Source organism: Neophocaena asiaeorientalis, unplaced genomic scaffold, assembly GCF_003031525.2.
Source record: "Neophocaena asiaeorientalis asiaeorientalis breed wild unplaced genomic scaffold, Neophocaena_asiaeorientalis_V1.1 scaffold70, whole genome shotgun sequence".
Taxonomy (NCBI): domain Eukaryota; kingdom Metazoa; phylum Chordata; class Mammalia; order Artiodactyla; family Phocoenidae; genus Neophocaena; species Neophocaena asiaeorientalis.
The window spans coordinates 4,487,992-4,508,310 of NW_020175410.1; the positions used below are offsets into that span (position 1 = coordinate 4,487,992).

Here is a 20,319-nt window from a genome sequence, read left to right on the forward strand (position 1 = left end):
GGGAAAGGGGCAGGGGCCCAAAGGGGGGGGGGGGGGAGGCCCACGGGGGCTCAACCGGCGCGAAGGGTCTCCAGGCCCGTCCGGCTAGCGCTGCCCTGCCCACCAGCCCGCAAACCTCAACCCCCAGCGGCCACGCCCTTCCCCGACCTGGGCGCGCCCGGGCCCGGCCGCCCGCAGTCTCTCACCGAGCCAGAAGTGCAGGCGGTACGTGAAGCCCCGGCTGGCCTGGGTCGTGTGTAGCACCAGGTACGCATCCCCGACGTAGAAGTCACCGTAAGCGCTCTCGGGCACGGCCACCAGCTCTAGTTTCTCGATCCTCCAGACCTGCAGCCCCGCCTGCTTGCCCGCCCGGGCGAACTCCTCGTGGTACAGCCCCTGGGCCATGGCTCGGGCACGCGATGCTCCGGGAAGTTGGCGGGGTACCTCGCTGACCCTGGAGTCGGACTGAACCCAGACTTGCAGGAAGAACCCTGGTCGCAGCGGTTTTATACGGTTTGCTCTGCGGGGGCGGAGCCCCGGGACCCCCAAACGGGAGGGGCTAAGTGCTCAGGCCGGAGTTGCTTTGGAGTAGGCGATCCGTTCTCCTCCGAAGCGTAGCGCCTGGTATCAACCTCCTATGTCCTTCCCCGCAACCCGAAGAAAATCGAATCTCAGAAACCATAAGATCCTAAGGCAACTTGCTGAAACTCCTGGAAATGCCTCCTCCAAGGAAGGACATTTTCCCAGGCAACAGCTGGAGGAGATCAACAATTAAAACTCAGGTTGGCGCATCGTTTAAAAAAAAAAAAACTGGCTATCCAGGTAACAGTTAATCAACAACTCCGTCATTTTATCAGCCAGTCTCGCCATTCCCGATGGACAAAGTTTTTCCGTCCTGATCTTCCCAATTTGAAAATGCCATGAGAAACAGCATGTCAGGTTTCTTGGGAAGAGTGAAAACCTGGAAGGATAGTGGTCTTACCCGGGGGACAGAGCTCTGTAAGTCCCCAGGGGTGTAGGGAGCTGTGGTTAATTTGCCACCTGCCTCCTTTGGGCAAGAGAGTTTGCTTTTTAAAAAACAACAACAACAACAGCAGTCCTCCTGAGGTGTTCTCAGGCTGGGCTGTTTCTCAGTGTGATATTATGCTTAGCCTGCCTTCTGAGTTAACTGTTACCTGGCTTCAAGGTGCTAATTTTCTCATTGTTTTCCCTACAGCTTTTGCTTTTGCAGCATGGGCAAAGCATTGTAAAATACAGATGGAAGTTTACTCCTTATTTTGCATTCGTTTAACTGAAGCTGATATGGCAAAGGATTTTATTGTTATTGAGAAAGCAAATCGCTCATGATGTAGAGTAAGAAAGCTGGGTTTTATGCACGTCCATTTTCTGTCACTGTTTTCCAAATTACAGAAGTCCCCGGAAGGTAACTAATAACATACCATTTGATTTTTTCCTTAATTAATTTATGTTTTAAAATAGGTATTACATGAGCATGGTAAAAAAATTTCGAAAGTACAGGTGTGCAATAAAAATGTATCTCTATTTCACCTGCCATCCGGTTGCTTTCCCCAAAGGCAACTGAGTTACCAGTTTCTTAAGTATTTTTCCAGACATATTTGATATTCTTTCATCTACAAGAATACAGATAACAGAGTAATTTTTATTTTCTAACAGAAATGGTAACATACACACTGTTCTGAACCAATGTATCAAAATATCAGTAGCCAGTACTCATAGAGCTGCTTCTTTTTACTGACTACAAGGTATCAAGGTATTCCATCTTTTAAATGTACTATAACTTATTTAATCTGTTCAAGTTCATAGGCATTTAAATTTTGCCTATATTTTGCTAACACAATGTTGCAAACAACACTTCTGAACATACTTTATTATACTCATGAATTATAACTATCAGATAAATTCCTGGAAATACAATTGCTAGAGGAGTTGGAATTCAATGGTTTTGATGACAGTGATGATAATTATGAAACCAGTCACTACCATTTATGTTCTTCTGCAATGATGGGGCATGGCAAATATAGCTTTCATTCACTTCCCCTGTCCATTCTTGGTTCTGTAGTCACCTAACTACAGTAAGCCTCAGGTTCCTCATCTATAAAATGGGAAAATAATAGTTTTCACCTTAAAAGATTGTTATTTGGATTAAATGCGCAAGTGTTTTTGTCTGTTACATAGAAAATGCTCAGTAATTAGGAGCTCTTATTATGCGGTGGTGAGCTTCCTTTTGCTCCTCTAAACCCCTTCTTCATCCTTCTGTTCCTGGCAGTCTTCCCTTAAGACCAGCCTGCATGGGCTAAAGCAACTGGGCTTCAATGCCCTCTAGCTTAGGGTTTGGTTGGAAATCAGAGGGAGAGAGGACAGTAAGGTCAGAGTATTTATTTCCTTGGCTTCCTCCACCAAAGGTCACTACTTTTAAAGACAAATAACTCTATCTGACTTTTCTCTCGTTTGGATTCAGGCAACTGTCCCCTCAGATGCATTATCCCTTTAGGTTTCTCTGTCCTTCTACTTATATATATATAAAACCTCTAAAAAAAAAATCTCCTGAATTTTTCTGTTTTGTATGTACCATCTGTCATAGGTTGAGATCCTAATTGATAAATACTATTAGCTACGTTCTCTTTTTTTCTTTCTAACACAAACAGTGATAGGTAGGTTTGAGAAGGCTTATTTTATAAATGAGGAAACTGAGGCTTCAGAACTTGTCAAAGATCACCCAGCTAGTGAGTGGCCGAAGGAGAATTCAAGCTCACTGTGTCTAATTCAGAAGCACATATTCTTTACAAAACCTTACTCTTTCGATCCAAATTATTTGGCCTAGATTTGTTCATATAAGTATTCTTTATATTTTCATTTTCTTCAAACTTGTCCCTAGAGAAGCTTCTAATATGGTATGTCCCATTCAGCACCAGGAAGCTTAGCTTTAACTTTGTGACTGAGCCGTTACATGTCTTGGTTTTATCTATAAAGTGATAATTATTTGTTCTCTTCTTTCTTCTAGGGAAAAAATATGAAAACTGGTGATCTGGACTTAAGATAATTTAAAAATCAGAGTGATCACTTAAGTTCTGTTTCAGTTTTAGTCATAATTCCATTTCTTCTGGTGAAGGAATTCCTTTTAATGATTAAATAAAAATAAAAGGAAATAATTTCTTTTTATTAAAGAAATAAAACGGAACTTTGATGTATAAGTGAAATTCCCTCTTACTTAGGCCGGCAATAGGGTGAGGCAAGTGAGGCACCTGCCTGGGATGGAAAATTTACAAGTGCACTAAAAAGTTCAATAATCAAGATCAATACTATTTTAAGGCAGTATTTTAAAAATCAAAATTAATGCAAAAATATCATGATAAAAATAGCAAAGTTTAAAATACAGAATTGTTAGCAGTGCCAGATGGGGCCATATTGGAAGCTGAGACAAAGGAAAAATACTAAACTTCTTTTACTTAAAATTTTGATATTTTGGTTTATCATTTTTTTTGCATTACTGTGTCTCATTTTTCTTATCTGTGAAATGGGACTACTGACACAAATCCTTGTAAAATTGTCATGAGCATTAAATGGATAAATAAATATAAACCTGGAATAGTCCTGGTATAAACTCAACTGAGATTGATGAATGGTTAAATCACTTCTCCCAATCCAATCTTGTAAGAATAATGTATCTAAGTCTAAGTCATATACGGACTGCCAATTTCCTATACAAAAAAGGTCTCTAAAACCAGATGCCATTTCCTTTCCATGCCTTTATTTTTCTTTCTGTCTCTCATAACCTAGGTTCTTAAAATTAGATTATTTTCTCCTCTTCATGCAATTATCCATCTATTGAAGTTTTACTATTTCTTTAAGGTTTAACTAAAGATACTCATCTTCATCATCATTATTCTCTTGGATCCATTAAATTTCAGCATCCTCTCTGCTTCCTCTCTCAGCCCAGGTAGAAACAGCTAAGGTGAATAAGGTTTTTTGCTTTTGTTTTTAACAGGAATCTGGAGGTTTGAGGTGTGGAGCCTCATGGTTGAATTCAAGGTAGGTCTTTTTCTAGAATGTTAATGCCCAAGGGGAAATGTTAGATAGTTTAATCCTTGAAATAAATAACAGTGTTAATACTGTAATTAATTCATTGTGCAATTCATTGGAATGAGTTAGTAAAAAAAAAAACAAAAAGTTGGCTTCAGTGGTCTTCATTATCTAAATCATAAAATCTAGAGTTGAGAGGCATCTCATTTTATTTCCATTATTGCATCATGACCACAGAATTGCTGAAATTAAACGTATGTGAAAGACAGGAAGTACACCTTTTTTTCCAAGAGAGGGAAATGCTTCAAGTATTTTATTTATTTGCTTTCCTTTGATTATAAATAATGAAAGAATGTAATTAAAAATACATTTCTTGGGCTTCCCTGGTGGCGTAGTGGTTGACGGTCCACCTGCTGATGCAGGGGACACGGGTTCATGCCCCAGTCCGGGAAGATCCCACATGCCGTGGAGTGGCTGGGCCCGTGAGCCATGGCCGCTGAGCCTGCACGTCCGGAGCCTGTGCTCTGCAACGGGAGAGGCCACAACAGTGACAGGCCATGGCCACAACAGTGAGAGGCCATGGCGTACCGCAAAAAGAAAAAAAATACATTTCTTTTACTGGTCATCCTGCTAAATTGTATTAACATGTTTGATTTACCAAATGATTTAAGGGTTTAAGCATGGAACCTGAAGTCAGAAGACTTGAGTGGTGTGAAGATTAAAAAGGTAATGTATGTAGAAGCCCTGTGAACACAGTCAATAAATACGGTTACTAATCAGCAAGGGCTCTTAACCCCAGTACTTATCAAAGGCAGGTGATTATTAAAAGTGAAAATGCACTCTAAGGAAGTGTATTTCCATCCCTCCTCTCTATACCAGACAAACAAGAACTTTTAAAAAAGTCACCTTTTTAATTTTAGATCAGCCAGGATCTAGGACTTTTTCTTTCACCAATTAGTTGGTTTAAAATTGCATATAATACTATAACTATAAAGGCATGGTCATGGCTCAATACTACAGTGAAGGTTTTATTGGTCTTGAACGTCTGCTGTTGTGATAATTTATTTCTTGTAAACCTATTTACCACAGCAGATTGACTCAGCACTTTCTTCATAATATTTTTATTATATATAAATCACCTATTATTATTATTACATAGGAAATAGCTAACCCCTGTGAGATTACTGAGAGAAGACATCATCATTACTTTAGGCGTTTACATATTAGAGAATGCATATAACCAAGAGAAGGGTTGAGGATACAAGGTCTCATAGAGATTCATGATCTAAAATGATAGTTTTGCTTTAAGATTATGTTTATGCAAATAGAGATCTGAAGATAATCATGGTTTTAAAACTATGATAGGGCTTCCCTGGTGGCACAGTGGTTGAGAGTCCACCTGCCGATGCAGGGGACACGGGTTCGTGCCCTGGTCCGGGAAGATCCCACATGCCGCGGAGTGGCTGGGCCCGTGAGCCATGGCCGCTGAGCCTGTGCGTCCGGAGCCTGTGCTCCGCAACGGCAGAGGCCAAAACAGTGAGAGGCCCACGTACCGCAAAAAAAAAAAAAAAAGAATCACCCATAATCCCCACCCCATAGAGATAACCATCATTAGCATTTTGATGCATTTCCTCCCAGTGTCTACATATTTTTAAAATGAAGTATAATTGAACTATATCATCATGTTAGTTCCAGATGTACAACACAGTGATTCAATATTTCTACAAATGATCACCATGATATGTCTAGTTACTATCTGTCACCATACAAAGATATTACAATAGAATTGACTATATTGACTATATTCCCCATGCTGTACATTTCATCCCCATAACTCATTTTTTTGTACTCTTAATCTCCCCCACCTTTTCACTAGTCCAGCCAAACCTTATCCCCTCTGGCAACCACCTGTTTGTTCTCTGTATTTATGAATTTGTTCTGTTCATTTTTTTTAATATTCTACATATAAGTGAAATCATACAGTATTTGTCTTTCTCTGTTTGACTTATTTCACTTAACATAATACCCTCTAGGTCCATACATACTGTTGCAAGTGACAAGATTTCATTCTTTTTTATGGCTGAGCAATATTCCATTGTGTGTACACACATACACACACACACACACACACACACACACACACACCACATTTCTTTATCCATTCATCTATCGACAGACATTTAGGTTGCTTCCATAGCTTGGCTATGATGCTTCAGTGAACATAAGCGTACATATATTGTTTTGAATCAGTATTTTTTATTTTCTTTGGAAAAATACCCAGAAGTGGAATTGCTGGATCTTATGGCAGTTCTATTTTTAATTTTTTGAGGAACCTCCATACTGTTTTCCCACAGTGGCTGTACAAATTTCCATTTCCACTAACAGTACACGAAGGTTCTCCTTTCTCCATCTTTACCAATGCTTGTTATTTGTTGTCTTCCTGATAATATCCATTCTGACAGGTATGAGATGATGTCTCATTGTGGTTTTGATTTGCATTTTCTTGATGATTAGTGATGTTGAGCATCTTTTCATGTGTCTGTTGGCCATCTATATGTCTTCTTTGGAAACATGTCTATTAATTTTAACATTAATTTAATCTACTATTTTGGGGACACAGCATAATCTTGGCATTTGGTCATGTCTTGGTTTATAAAAGTCAATATTATTTCAGAATTTTAAAAAATTCTTATTCCTAGATTTTTTATAATTGAATATATGATACATTTGTGTCATATATATATGCACATATACATATGAAACTAAATATATATATATATTTAGCTTTTATTTATGTTTGTTGTTATTCTAATAATAGGCTTATCTTCAAAGTTAAAGGAGTAAAAGTTATACAAGTACATCCATAGATGATACGAAAGGATTTGATAATATTTAAAAGTTACGAAAAGTTATATTTAGAATAATATGGAGCAATTGGAAAGTTTTTTATAGAAAGTGAATGAAAGAAAAGTAAAACAAGATACACATTGGTATGTTCATATTTGGCTTTAAATTGTAAATAAACATATATTACTTTGAGTATTTTGTGTGTGCCATGTACTGTTTAAGTGTTTTTACAAGCATTGCCAACCTAATCATACAACGATCATACCAGGTGGGTGCTACTATTATCATCTCCCTTTTCACAAAGGAAAAATGGAGATAGAGATGGGATAAGAAATTTGTCCAAAGTCATATTTGTACTCAGTGCTGAGTTGGCACCTGAACCCAGGCAATCAGAGTGTTGAACTCACCATTTAAACCACAGGAATCATCTCAACATCTACAAGTGTCAATACTAACATATCTAGGTCCTAACCAGGTGAGATAGCCTAATTCATGAAGAATAGTAAATTGAATTGACATGTATTTAGATTTACCTCAGTAAGACTACGGTTTTTTTAATCTTAGAACCAGAGGTAGAGATTGAGAGTTGACAGGACCTTGGGGAATATATATTTCTTGGTTCCAGGAAATGACATAATTTGTAAAAGTAATCTAACTACAGAATAACATGAATATTTTAAAAATCAAAAAATATTCTAAACTAATGTCAAGAAATTTGAATTTCAAAGCAAAATGGGTATATTTCTAGAAAATGTAAAATGCCAAAATTAACAAAAGAAGAAACAGAAAATCTTAATTGACCAATATACGCTAAATAAACAATGCTGCTTAAAAAGCAAAATCTTTTCTTCTGTAAAGTACCAGATCCAAGAAGTTTTATATGTGAGTTTTACCATGTATATCCTCTATTGTATACTAATATATCTGGAAAACAGGAAAAAAGAAAAGCTGCTAAAATTATTTTCATGAAGCAATTACAGCACATAAACCCCAATGAGGGCAGTTCAAGAAAATAAAATTACAGTTTAGTTTCATTTATGAACATTAACACCAATATCAGATCTAAAATTTTATCCAACCAAGTAAAAAGTGAGTTTTGTTTAAAGGAAAAAATAAGATAATCTCAATATATTAAAAACAAATAAAATCCCTTTATGTCAACATTTTTAGAAAACTAGATAGCTAGGAAGAAGGGAACTTTCTTAACCTAATGACATAATAATAAATGACGGCAATAACATATCAAATGGGAACATTTTAGAATGATTTCATTTAAGATTGGAAAAAACTAATAAGAAAAGACAACAGGAACCCCAGTATGTCAGTAATTTTCAAGAGGGTACAGGAAGGTGTGGACAATGAAAGACCAGAAAAAGAAATAGAAGATATTAGGAATTGCTAGAAAGAAACAAAACTCATTATCTGCAGATGATAATCTGAAAATTAAAAGTCTAAGAATCCTACTGACAATCTGATAGAACAAGAAAGTTCAACAAGATTATCAAATGATTAGAATAATGTGATATAAAATAAGATACAAATTCAAAAAATTTTAAATATATAAAATTGCATGTGTCTATGATTTCAGAGTAGAAAAAGATTTCTTAAACAATACCAAAAATAGCATGAAATATAAAGGGAAAAACTGATAGCTACATGGAACTAAAGATATGGTTTTAAAATTGGACAATGAAGACAAAATTAAATGATGGGGGTAGACTGAGTGAAAAATCTTTTCAATTTCTGTAAATAACTAAGGATATCAAGAATATATACAAAAAAAAGAATGCAGAAAGAATAAAGTCAAGGAACTTTATGAAAAAATGCTGTAAAGATATGGAGTCATGTGGCCACTAGATATACAAAGAGTGTTCATTGATTTGGGCCTCGCTATTAATTGAAGGAACTACATAAACAGCCAATATTTGAGTGCTTACAAAGGCCAGCCATTATTCTATGTGCTTTTAAAGTGTAACGGTTCTGTTCTGATCCTTACAGCAACTCTATGAACTAGGCATCATTATTGTCTCATTTTACAAATTAGGAAACCAGGAACAGAAAGTCCCACAAGTAGTAAGTGGGAGAGCTAGCATTTGAGGCAACACTCCTCACCTCTACAACCACTACAACTTTACTGCTCTGTTACACCATTTCATAGCCAGCAGGTTGTTAAAAATTAGAAAGATAACATGAAAGGCTGGCAAGGATGTGGGGAAATAAGAAATCTCATATAATATTTAGAGGGGCAGCTCTAACATGATGTAGCAATCTCGACAGCAATCTGACAGTATTTAGTGAAAACTGTAGGCATATCTTTTGTGCCCCCAAATTCCACTCTTGGATGTGTACTCCAGTGATATTGTTCACAGATGCACAAAGAGGCATGTACAGTGATGCCCACCAAAGCATGTTGTGCTAGAAAGAAGTTGAAGGCAACCTAGAAGTCCAAAAACAGGAAAATATTTTTTAGGCCTAAGTAATGTGTGGTATATGAATATGCAAGAGAGGAATACTAGTGCCAGAGGCAATGATCAGCATGGAAAAGATAGCAGTGTAAGCAGATTTCAAAACTATAAAGTTGAATAGAATAGTAAGAAACAGAATGTGATGCCATTTGTGCCATTAAAAGCATATCTACATTAATAAAATTGAATTTCATGAATGCACACATTGCAAATGACCATGAACCCTGTGGAATGTGGACTGGAAAAGCATACATTAAACTGCATGTGAGTGGGAGCCTGGTGGGGGTAGGAAGGGGACTGATGATGCGGGAAAGAATGAGGAAAATCATGAAATAAAACATAAAAGAGAGAAGGTGCACTGGTTGACAATAAAAACTTGCCAGGCACCAAGGAGTATAATCAATTCAATTCTGTGCACCTGAGATCCAAAATCCCAAAGCAAACAAAATTAAAAAGAGCAACAAAATTTTAAAAATCTACCTATCTATCTATCCATCCACCCATCCCTCCATTCATCCATCTATGTGACAGAGTTTTTTAAAACGTCGGCATATATATATATATCAATATATAAAATTTAGACCTATTATAATAAAAATTATGTAGGGATTTAAAGAATTTCTGAGGTCTAAAGAATAGCACAGAGAGGATTATTGAAGTTGAATGTAGTGATTCTAATTCCATTTTTTCCTGTATGTTCTTTTAGTTTGTGTGACATAAAGAAACATCTTTAACCCAGGAAGTGTTTCACATGAATTTTAAAACCTGGGTTACTAATTTACTATTTTATGACTGTCTGATTTAAGAATGTGTAGAAAAATACTGGTTTCTATGACATGAAATCCTGCACCCTTATAATAACCTATCATTACAAAAACGTTCAAATAATTAAGGATAATATGCTTTATATTGCATTTATGTTGGCCTTTCTTTTTTTTCTAGTTTCAAAGCTTATAATGACCCAGAAAATATATTTACTTAATGAATCAAGGAAACTGCAAGAAGGAAACAGCATGGTGAGTACTTAAAGAGAAGGCAGAAAAATGGGGAAAATATTCCCTCCCTTTCAACTACATTCTTTCCAATGGTCTTAATTACTATCCTCTTGCATTTATGGCCTTTATTAAGTATTGCAATATCTAATTATTTAAATAATGGCAAAAATGCAATGTATATATTCCTTAACAATAAGAAGTTAAAAGATAAAAGCATCTCATTCTCATTTAGAGATATAGTAAAATACTTATGAGTAAAACAACACAGAGTCTGGGATTTACCTTTAAGTACACCAGGAAGAAAGTTGGGGAGGGATAGATGAAATGAAATTGGCAAAGTGGTAACAATTGTTGTTGTTGAGTGACGGGAGTTTAGGGGTCCACTACTCTCTTAAGCCAACTTTTGTATAAGATTTAAATTCTTCATCATAAAAAATTTTCCTTAAAAAATTATAAGTTCTGGCTCTGTGTGATTTTAAAAATCATTTTGCTATAATTGCATTCTGAAATATTTACGAAGGGAATAAAGCTCCTAGAGCTGCATGGCTGGACACATTTGGGAAAGCTTATGATGCCAGTCCAAAAGGCCAGCCACATTCAGGATGAAGCACGGCCTGACACACGTCTCCCATTTCCAAAACAACTGGCAGGTGTGGGCTGCTTTTCCACGTGTGCAGTAAGCATTAGCAAGATTTCTTCTTCTCCGAGTTTACGTGGGGCAGCTCCTGTCTACAAACGTTGCTCTCCCTTTCATTGAGCAATTTCAAAATTAAACTGTCAAGTAATGAGTAGTTATTATAATCAAATAACTCTGCAAAGGAAGTTTCATTTTTTGTTTGTTTGCAATTTCCAAAAGACAGTACAGAGAACAGTTGCCCAAAAAGATTGGTGAGTGAAATTGGTTAATGTTATTGACACGGTTTAGACTGATGAGTATTTTGTTTCAGGGAGAATTTTCTACATTAAAATACCTGTTGAAAATTAGTGACATTTATTTTAAAGTTCATACTTTAAACATTTTAAATTATGAGTACTAAAATCTGAAGGAGAATGTTGAGAGGCTGATGAGAACTCTGGAGGTTTCTGCCAAGCAGTTTTTCTGATATAACAATATAACTAGTTGGCTTCTTTCCCTTGTCATATCAAGTAAATTAAGCTAATTTTTTAGAGAAGGTTGACATCTTTCAAAAGGTCACCAGGAGGTTAACTTTCTTTTGTCATTTGGATGACCAGGACAGATTTTCAATTTACGTAGCCTTCAACTTTCCCACGTGGGATTATGAGACTAAAAGTGAATCATTTCTGCAGAAAGTACTCTGCCCATCTGCTAAGAAAGTTTTAAAGTTTCATGATGAAATAGAAATAGAAAAAAAAAAAGTTTAAAGTTCTACCTCAATAAAAGAAAAATAGTTTTAAATTTGAATATTTTAACTGTTTCAACCAGTGAAATAATTGAATGTTCTCCTACATTCATTAAAAAATACGGCAGTTACATTTGTTTTTTCTTCTGTCCTAGAAAACGTAGAAAAGGCTTTCTTCAAGTTAAAGAGAAGAATGAAACACCGGTTTGTGCATCAAATTTTGTAGGCAAATGAATATATCAAATACTTGGTAGTTTAGGAGATATAGTTTAGTGTGGTTTTTAGAGTTGGTTTTCCAGTGATAAAATTAGAGAGGAAAAAATGCTTGAAACCTGTTTCCTGCCCTTTTCATGACTGTAGCTCTTATGGGCACTGAGTATAGTAGTTAGGAATCTGTACTTTGCATTTAAAAACAAAAAACAAAAACCCAACTACCTGGGTTTGATTTCCAGATGCTCCATTTATAAGCCATATGGCCTTTGGCAAATTAGTAACCTCCTAAACCTCCCCAACTATAAAGTGGTGGTGATGAATATATACCGAACATACACGCACACACACACACACAGATATATGAAAACAGGCACATTGTTGTAAAGGTTAAATTAGATTGTGCATTAAATATACATAACAAGTAACTAGAACATTTATAGCATATGCTCAATAAACATTCAGTTATTATTTGCACTAGGATGGCATTTACATTTAATTGAAAATATATAGCTATGTAGAGGGTATTATGCTAGCTAAGTGAAATAAGTCAGACAGAAAAAGACAAATACTATATGATTTCACTTATACATGGAACCTAAAAAACAAAACAAATGAACAAACATAACCAAACAAAAACAGACTCATAGACACAGAGAATAAACAGGTGGTTGCCAGCGGGGGTGGGAGGAGGGGGAACTGGGTGCAGGTAGTCAAAAGGTACAAACTTCCAGTTATAAGATAAATAAGTACTTGGGATGTAATATACAGCATGATAAATATAATTAACCCTGCTGTATGTTACATATGAAAGTTAAGAGAATAAATCCTAAGAGCTCTCATCACAAGGAAAAAATTTTTTTCTATTTATTTATTTTGTATCTATATGAGATGATAGATGTTCACTGAACTTACTGTGTAATCATTTCATGATGTATGTAAGTCAAATCATTATGCTGTACACCTTAAACTTATACAGTGCTGTATGTCAATTATATCTCAATAAAACTAGAAGAAAAAAATAACTATATTTAGCAATGAATATGTATAACTGGCAAAATAATTGTTTTGAAAAGATGTTTTAGAAACATATTTGTTGTACGAATGAGATAAAAATGCAGCACGGTTGAATGACTCTTAAAAGTTGTCCTAAAATTCCCTGAAAGAGACAAAATTTTTCTCATTGGAAAACTACTTTACTTGTTTTAAACTGCATCTGGTTTGAATGAGATTTGGAAATCACTGCTCTGTTTTTCTAAAGTAAATGCTGGATAATCTCCACATAATCCTGATGATGGCATCAGTTTTTGTTTTTTTTTGATAGTCACTTCATTTTTCAAAACTTTCACAAAGAAATATAAGCAGCAGTTTATATCTGGGTCTTTACCGATTGTTAACGCAATTGTTTGACCATTGACAGTAAGCATGTGACTAGGTCCATCGCTAGCTCACCATTGTTGTACAACTGTATGCAAATATTGAACATTTCTTCTCACTGCTTTCAACTCTTAATTATCAATATTCTCACCAACCTCAGAATTAAATCAATATTATTGTGGCACCAATAAAAAGCTTCTCATCATACAAGTGACAGTATTTTCCACCAAATCTATTTCTTATCTAACAGGACCTTAATATTTTAAATTCACGAATCCTCCATTTTATTCCGGAGAGATATTAATTGAGAGATCAGACAGAATTCAGCTACCTATTGTTGGAGAAGAAAAGGTGTCCAAGCCTTTAAAAAATGCACAAGAGCTCTCAAACTGCTCATGGATGACTCAGAGAAGAAAGGCTAGGACCCTTGGGATCCTAGGAGCTTGATGACATTATCCAGGCCAGGCCGTTTGGTCTACTGTCCTGTTTCAGGCCAGACCCATTCAGAGAATTTTAATTAAAGGTTTAAGAGATGCAGGTTCTGGAGAACAACTGTTGAAATCAATTCTAGCTCTGTCACTTACTGGGTGATTTGGGCTGTTTGCGGTCTCTTTAAAAAAGGAGAATACTAATCTCTAGTTCATATGGTAGTTCTGAGGATTAGTTAAATCAATCCATGTAGAGTGCTTAGGATAGTGCCTAGCACAAGGTAAGGGCCTAGTAAATATTAGCTATCATCATCATCACCATCATTATAAATACCCAGAATAAAGCCCGTATAGACAGAAGTACATAACTACATATATGCACACATGCACATACATACATATAAATATGCAGTATGAGCCAAAATAGTATGTCTTTTGGTTTTGTCTTACAATATTCACTTACCATGGACTACTTTTTCAGGTGAGTACATGTAGATTTATTTCACTGAAAAATTGCTGTGTTGTAGCAAATTATATTGATGTACTATTCTTACATTGGTGTACCTTTAGTTTTTCCTTCCAGGCTTTTTGCTTTACAAATAATACTTAAAACTGCAGTGTTCTATACATAACTTTGCATATAAATAGCACTCTTTCTGAAGAATAGATTCCAAGAAGTAAAAGTGATGGATCAAATTGTATATCTATTTTTAAAAAATTGATTGATACTCTAAAGTATTCTCCAAGTATATTATGCCTATTTTATACTTACAAAAACTGTAGAATACTATACATTTCTACAGACCCTAACCAGCATTTAATGCTATTAATTTAATTATTGCAAATCCAATGCATATGATATTGTATTGCATTTGGTTTTCATTTGCATTTCCCTGCTAATAGTGAAGATAGCGTATTTCCTTGTATTTATTGGCTGTCTATAGGTACCCTATGACTTTTAGGTTCATATTATTTATATATTTTTATATGTATGGTTTCTTTTTCTATTTCTTTCACTATTGTGTATATCAGGAATATTAACTCCTTGTCTGCTATATGTGTTACAAATATTTTCTCCAAGCCTGTTGGTGGTTGTATCTAGACATTTCTCCTTTTTAAGTGGGCCTTTCCACACTGACCTTAAAATATTCACTCCTACTGTCTTCTAATAATCTTATAGCTTTGTTTTTGCTCTTTAGATATTTTATCTGCATATAAAATAGTTTTGCATTATTTTGGTGGTAAATAAATAGCTTAAATATGTTGGTAGTGAATTTCCTCATAATTAAATATATGTGAACTCAGAGATAGAAACTGAGAGATGGATGGGACTTTAAAGATTATTCAGCCCATAGTCCCATCTTGCTAGTCAGATGATTAAAACCCAGTATGAGAAAAAGAAGTCATTTACTGCAGCACTAAGGGTAATGTGATTTGAATGTTAAGGCTTGATCTGAAATTGCTTCATATGACCAGAGCATCTCTTCCCATGACATTTCTTGCCACATGGGTCTGTATTAAGCAATTTAGCTGGTAGTATTCTCAGGTTTAGCTTCCCCTTCTCTGAAATCATAGTCCTTTATAGCATTATTTCAGGTAGATAGAAATCATTTTTGAACCCTTTTTCTTTCAACATAATTTTTTTTTCAAAGGTCTTACTGAGAGAGCCAACTTTTGATTTGGCTCAACCCTTCTGAAAATAATAAAGTTTAATATTCCACCTATAAATATCTACCAGACATGAAAATATTCACTGTTCTAGGCCAGACCCAGGTAGGAAACATATAACTTGATTGTTAAACTATGGAAACAAAGTTTTAAAGGGACAAAAATTTTAAAGGGACAACTTGTGGTACAAATTTGCTTGTTTTTGAGAGGGATGATTTTAGCTTGGTTTTAATTTTTATTAGCATTGCTTATTAGCTTTTATTGTTTCTTTTCTATTTGCTAAAGTAATGTATAAACTGAAGAAAATTTAGAAAATATATAAAATATTAAATAATTGTACTCTGCGTAATCACTTTAAATATTTTCATATATACTTCCTAATCTTTTATGTATATAAATGTGATATTTTGAGCAAAATTAATATCATATTGCACATGATTTTTCTTTTTGAAATTTACATTCATTATTTAAAATAGCAGTTGAAAATTATGAGATTTAACGTTAAAATCTGGGAAGATTTGTGGCAGCTCAATTTATAATCTGCTGTTGTCCTTGGGGAGAAGGTATCCCTTTTACATGATGCTCATTTTTAAAGCTTTTCTCAATTCTTAACCTTAATATTTTGTTCCTCACTCTTTGAGAAAACTAAGTACATATAATAGCCAAATTGTCTAAGAAGGTCGCAAATACTGAGCCCAGGCACTCTGGAGCCTGCGCACCACAACTAGAGAGAAGCCCGAGCGCGGCAACTAGAGAAGCCCACGCGCTGCAATGAAGATCCTACCTGCCACAACCAAGACCCGACACAGCCAAATAAATATTTTAAAAAGGGACCATAGTATTTTGCTTCAACAGAAATCTGGGATGAAATGAATAAGCTCTGTATCACATTAAGGTTACTGAGCAAATTTTCCCTGTGAGGGGACAAGTATTTGAAAAATATAAAGGATACCAGACCAATACAGCAAGTGGAGCTAAGAAAACAATGAACTGTTATAGAATGTGTACCTCTCATTCTAGGACACAATTCGAAGCTAATACAGCAGTGAATAGAGGTAAACGTACGGTTTTGAAAACATTATTTTGAGAGTAAAAAAGAATATTAAGTATCTAAGCCTTCAAATAAAGAAGACAGAAAAGGATTAACAGAATAAGCAGACAACAGCAAACAATTAAACAAGGGAATAATAAAGATAATGTCATTAAATGAAATGGAAGACAGAAATATGATTTACAAAACTGAAAGCTGTTTTTTTAAAGATCAGTAAGTCAGACATACATTTGAAAAAATTGATCATCAGTAAAAGACTGTGAATGCAAACAACATACAGAATGAAGGGAAATAACTAAAGATATAAAAGACATATTGAAACGTATCAAATTATGTTGTGAATAATACTTTAACAGTACATCAGAAAACCACATTAAATGGACAATGTAAAAACGTAGTGACAAAATTAGTAAAAGGTGAAAAAACAACTTAAATAGACTAATAGCCACTAAATATATCGTATTACTAATGGTAAGTTTTCTCTTAGAAAGCCCTAGACAAGGAAAAGTTTATAGGTAATTCCTACTACATATTCAGGGAACAGTGCTAATCCCTAGTTTCTACAAATTGAACCAAAAAATAGGAAAAGGGGAAAAATGCCAAGCTATTGTTATGAGTCCACATTAATTTTCCTTGGCCACATTTTCTCAAGAAGACGTCTTTTAAAAATCATTAAGAAAAGAGGTTTTGGAGGGGGGCGGAGAGGAATAGATTGGGAGATTAGGATTGAGATATACACACTACTATATATAAAATAGATAACTAATAAGGACCTACTGTATAACACAAGGAACTCTACTCAATACTCTGTAATGACCTATATGGGAAATGAATCTAAAAAAGAGTGGATATATGTATATGTATAACTGATTCACTTTGTTGTACACCTGAAACTAACACAACATTGTTATGTTATGCATTGCCACTGTTGGGAGTATATCCGGAGAAAACTATACTTGGAAAACTCACATGCACCCCAATGTTCATTGCAGCACTACTGACAATAGCCAAGAATGGGATTCAAACAAAAGCCCATCAAAAGAAAAATGGATAAAGACGCTGTGGCACCTATACACAAGGGCATATTAGCCATCAAAAAAAGAAGGAAATAATACCATGTGCAGCAACATAGATGAACCTACGGATGACCATACTACGAGAAGTAAGTCAGAGAGAGAAAGACAAATATCATAGGGTATTACTTATAGGTGGAATCTTAAAACTGATACAAATGAACTCATTTACCAACCAGAAACAGACTCATGGAATTAGAAAACCAATTTAGGGTTGCCAAAGGGGAAACATCGGGGAGCAGGGTTAATCAGCAGTTCTGGATTCACATATACACACTAATAACACACACCATCCAAAAGGACGTACTGTATAGCACAGAGAAGTCTACTCAACAGCCTGTAATAACCTATAGGGGCAAGGAATGCGAAAAAGAGTAGACATACATCTATGTATACCAGAATCAAGTTGCTGCACACCTAAAACCAACACACCATTGTAAGTCAACTATGCTCCAATATGAAATGAACATTAATTTAAAAATAAACCAAATGCCTACAATATTCCCCGTAGGCCCCAGTGCAACGGTAAATACGAATATACTGAATGGTGAATGTAATGAAATACTACTCAGCCATAAAAAAGAAGAAAATTTTCCCATTTACAACAACATGGATGGTCTTGGTGGATATTATGCTAAGTGAAATATGTCAGATAGGGGCTTCCTTGGTGGCACAGTGGTTAAGAATCGCCTGCCAGTGCAGGGGACATGGGTTCCATCCCCGGTCAGGGAACAAAGATCCCACATCCTGCAGGGAAACTAAGCCTTTGCACCACAACTACTGAGCCTGCGCTCTAGAGCCCATGACTGACAACTACTGAAGCCTGCGCACCTAGAGCCCGTGCTCCGCAACATAGAAGCCACTGCAATGAGAAGCCCACGCACCACAACGAAGAGTAGCCGGCACTCACCATGACTAGAGAAAGCCTGCATGCAGCAATCAAGACCCAATGCAGCCAAAAGTAAATAAATTAAAAAAAAAAGAAATATGTCAGAGGAAGACAATTACTGTATGATATGACTTATATGTGGAATCTAAAAAATAAAACAAACCAGTGAATATAACAAAAAAGAAACAGACTCACAGATAAAGAGAACCAACTAGTGGTTACCAGTGGGTGAGGGACGGGGGAGGGACATCATAGGGGTAGGGGATTAAGAGGTACAAATTACTATGTACAAAATAAATAAGCTATTGTACAAGGTTATATTGTACAACACAGGGAATATAGCCACTATTTTATAATAACTATAAATGAACTATAACCTTTAAAAATTGTGTCACTATGTTGTACACCCAAAACATATAATAGTGTACCTCAACTATAACTTAATTTAGAAAAAAGAAAAAAAAAAGCTATGCTATAGGTATGCTCTGGGTGGTGTTCGTGCCTGGATGGACAAGGATATTCAAACAAGATGGGTGAGTAGGGAAGGCCAGAAGAAGGCTGCTGGGAGGATGACTCCCAGAAAATGGTCAAAGGCATGTGAGGAGTTAGTGAGTTGGTATGCCCAGGCTTCTCAGATGACAGGACATAGCGTTACTGAGGCAAGGAATACAGGTGTTGTTAACACTTCTGTGTGGAAATAGAATGTTTCCTGTTGTCTTGAAAGGAGGCAAAAGAACGTGGAATGGTGACATGGTCACTGGTAGTTTTCCAGAATTCAGCTGAAATCTAAGAAAAATAATAATTATCTGATCAAGGGACTGGATTCTTTCAGACTCCACTTAAAATGGTTTAAGCACCACGCAAATACTTCATTTATAATTCCTAGGATAGTAGAGCTCCCATAGGATAAAATACACAGTAGTAAAAATAGTCATTTGAGTAGTAATTCTCAAGAGTTAATCTAAGTATTCAACAACAAATCTTAAAATTTTTGCCCACTGTTCTTGCATGTCTTAGTAAACTTTTCTTCCACAACGATCCATAAATGCACTGCATGCATCTGGCCACCTTCTGTGTCTCTTAAGGAAGATGGTACAAAGGAAGTTAGCAAAAGCAAACGTGTATCGACTTTAATTTTCGTTTATCTTTTTAAAATTGCTATTTAATAATCTTTGCTTTAAAAGCTTGCTTTGCATGCCAAATGCACATCTTGTTCTGCTTGGACATACAGGGCTGTTCAAAGCAGCCTTATTTGTCCAGGGGAGAATTTGAGCCATGAAGTATGTGTTTCAGCATCTTTTTCTGAGTGTATGACAGAGTCTTCTTGTCAGTCCTTCTTACTTGAGTGCAATTCACTCAAAATGGGCTGCTCCAAATAAAGTGGGAGTAAACCTGGGTAAGATTCCTCACAATCTTCAGCCCTCAATCCACCATGCCAACTATCTTTGTAATAATAAAAAAAAAAATCCAAAATTCTAGATAATCCACTACTTGCATTTTAAGAAAAATCAGAAATCTGCATGCTTTACTTTTAAAGATAGAAGTATCTTTCACTCCAATAAATGAAAAACTCCTTCATTAAAGCAATCATTAACGACAGTGCAGGAGACAAACCACAACAGCCATAGAGAAAGAGGCAAACTCACCGTGTGTGACACAGATTTAATAGGCCACAGGGCTTTTGGTAAAATTAGCGTTGAATCCCAGGTGCATTCATGAGGCTTGTAGGTGATAAATCTTTCTGTAGTGTTCTGCTGACTTTCCTTCAGCAAAGGGCATCCAGTTACTAGAGACAGGAAGACAAATGAGAAACTCAGCAATTACATTAGTCTTTGTTCATGATGTCTCTCAGAATATGGTCTCATTTTTGGAGATAAGGACCCATGAGTAGTAAATTGCTGGGCAATCTATAAATGCGAATCTTAATAAAAATTT

The 20,319-nt window shown here is 35.7% G+C and overlaps 1 protein-coding gene and 1 long non-coding RNA gene across 4 annotated transcripts in view; one reads left to right on the forward strand and one right to left on the reverse strand.

The window, feature by feature from the left end:
- Nucleotides 1-557, reverse strand: part of SCIN (scinderin) — a 76,669-nt gene extending 76,112 nt beyond the window's left edge. For both annotated transcript variants that reach the window (XM_024767074.1, XM_024767073.1), the window contains exon 1: nucleotides 186-557. In XM_024767074.1, coding sequence (XP_024622842.1) covers nucleotides 186-384 — 199 coding nt within the window. In that variant the 5' untranslated portion in view covers nucleotides 385-557. The remainder of the gene's footprint in view (nucleotides 1-185) is intronic.
- LOC112414546 (uncharacterized) overlaps nucleotides 1-12,487 on the forward strand; it is a 12,866-nt gene extending 379 nt beyond the window's left edge. The window contains exons 1-5 of one of the 2 annotated variants that reach the window (XR_003006173.1): nucleotides 627-761; nucleotides 3,986-4,029; nucleotides 4,692-4,746; nucleotides 10,275-10,348; nucleotides 11,844-12,487. This is a non-coding gene — a long non-coding RNA (uncharacterized LOC112414546). Of the gene's footprint in view, nucleotides 1-626; nucleotides 762-3,985; nucleotides 4,030-4,691; nucleotides 4,747-10,274; nucleotides 10,349-11,843 lie in introns of those variants that run through there. The other variant, XR_003006174.1, reaches the window with a different exon arrangement.
- Nucleotides 12,488-20,319: the final 7,832 nt, after the last annotated feature.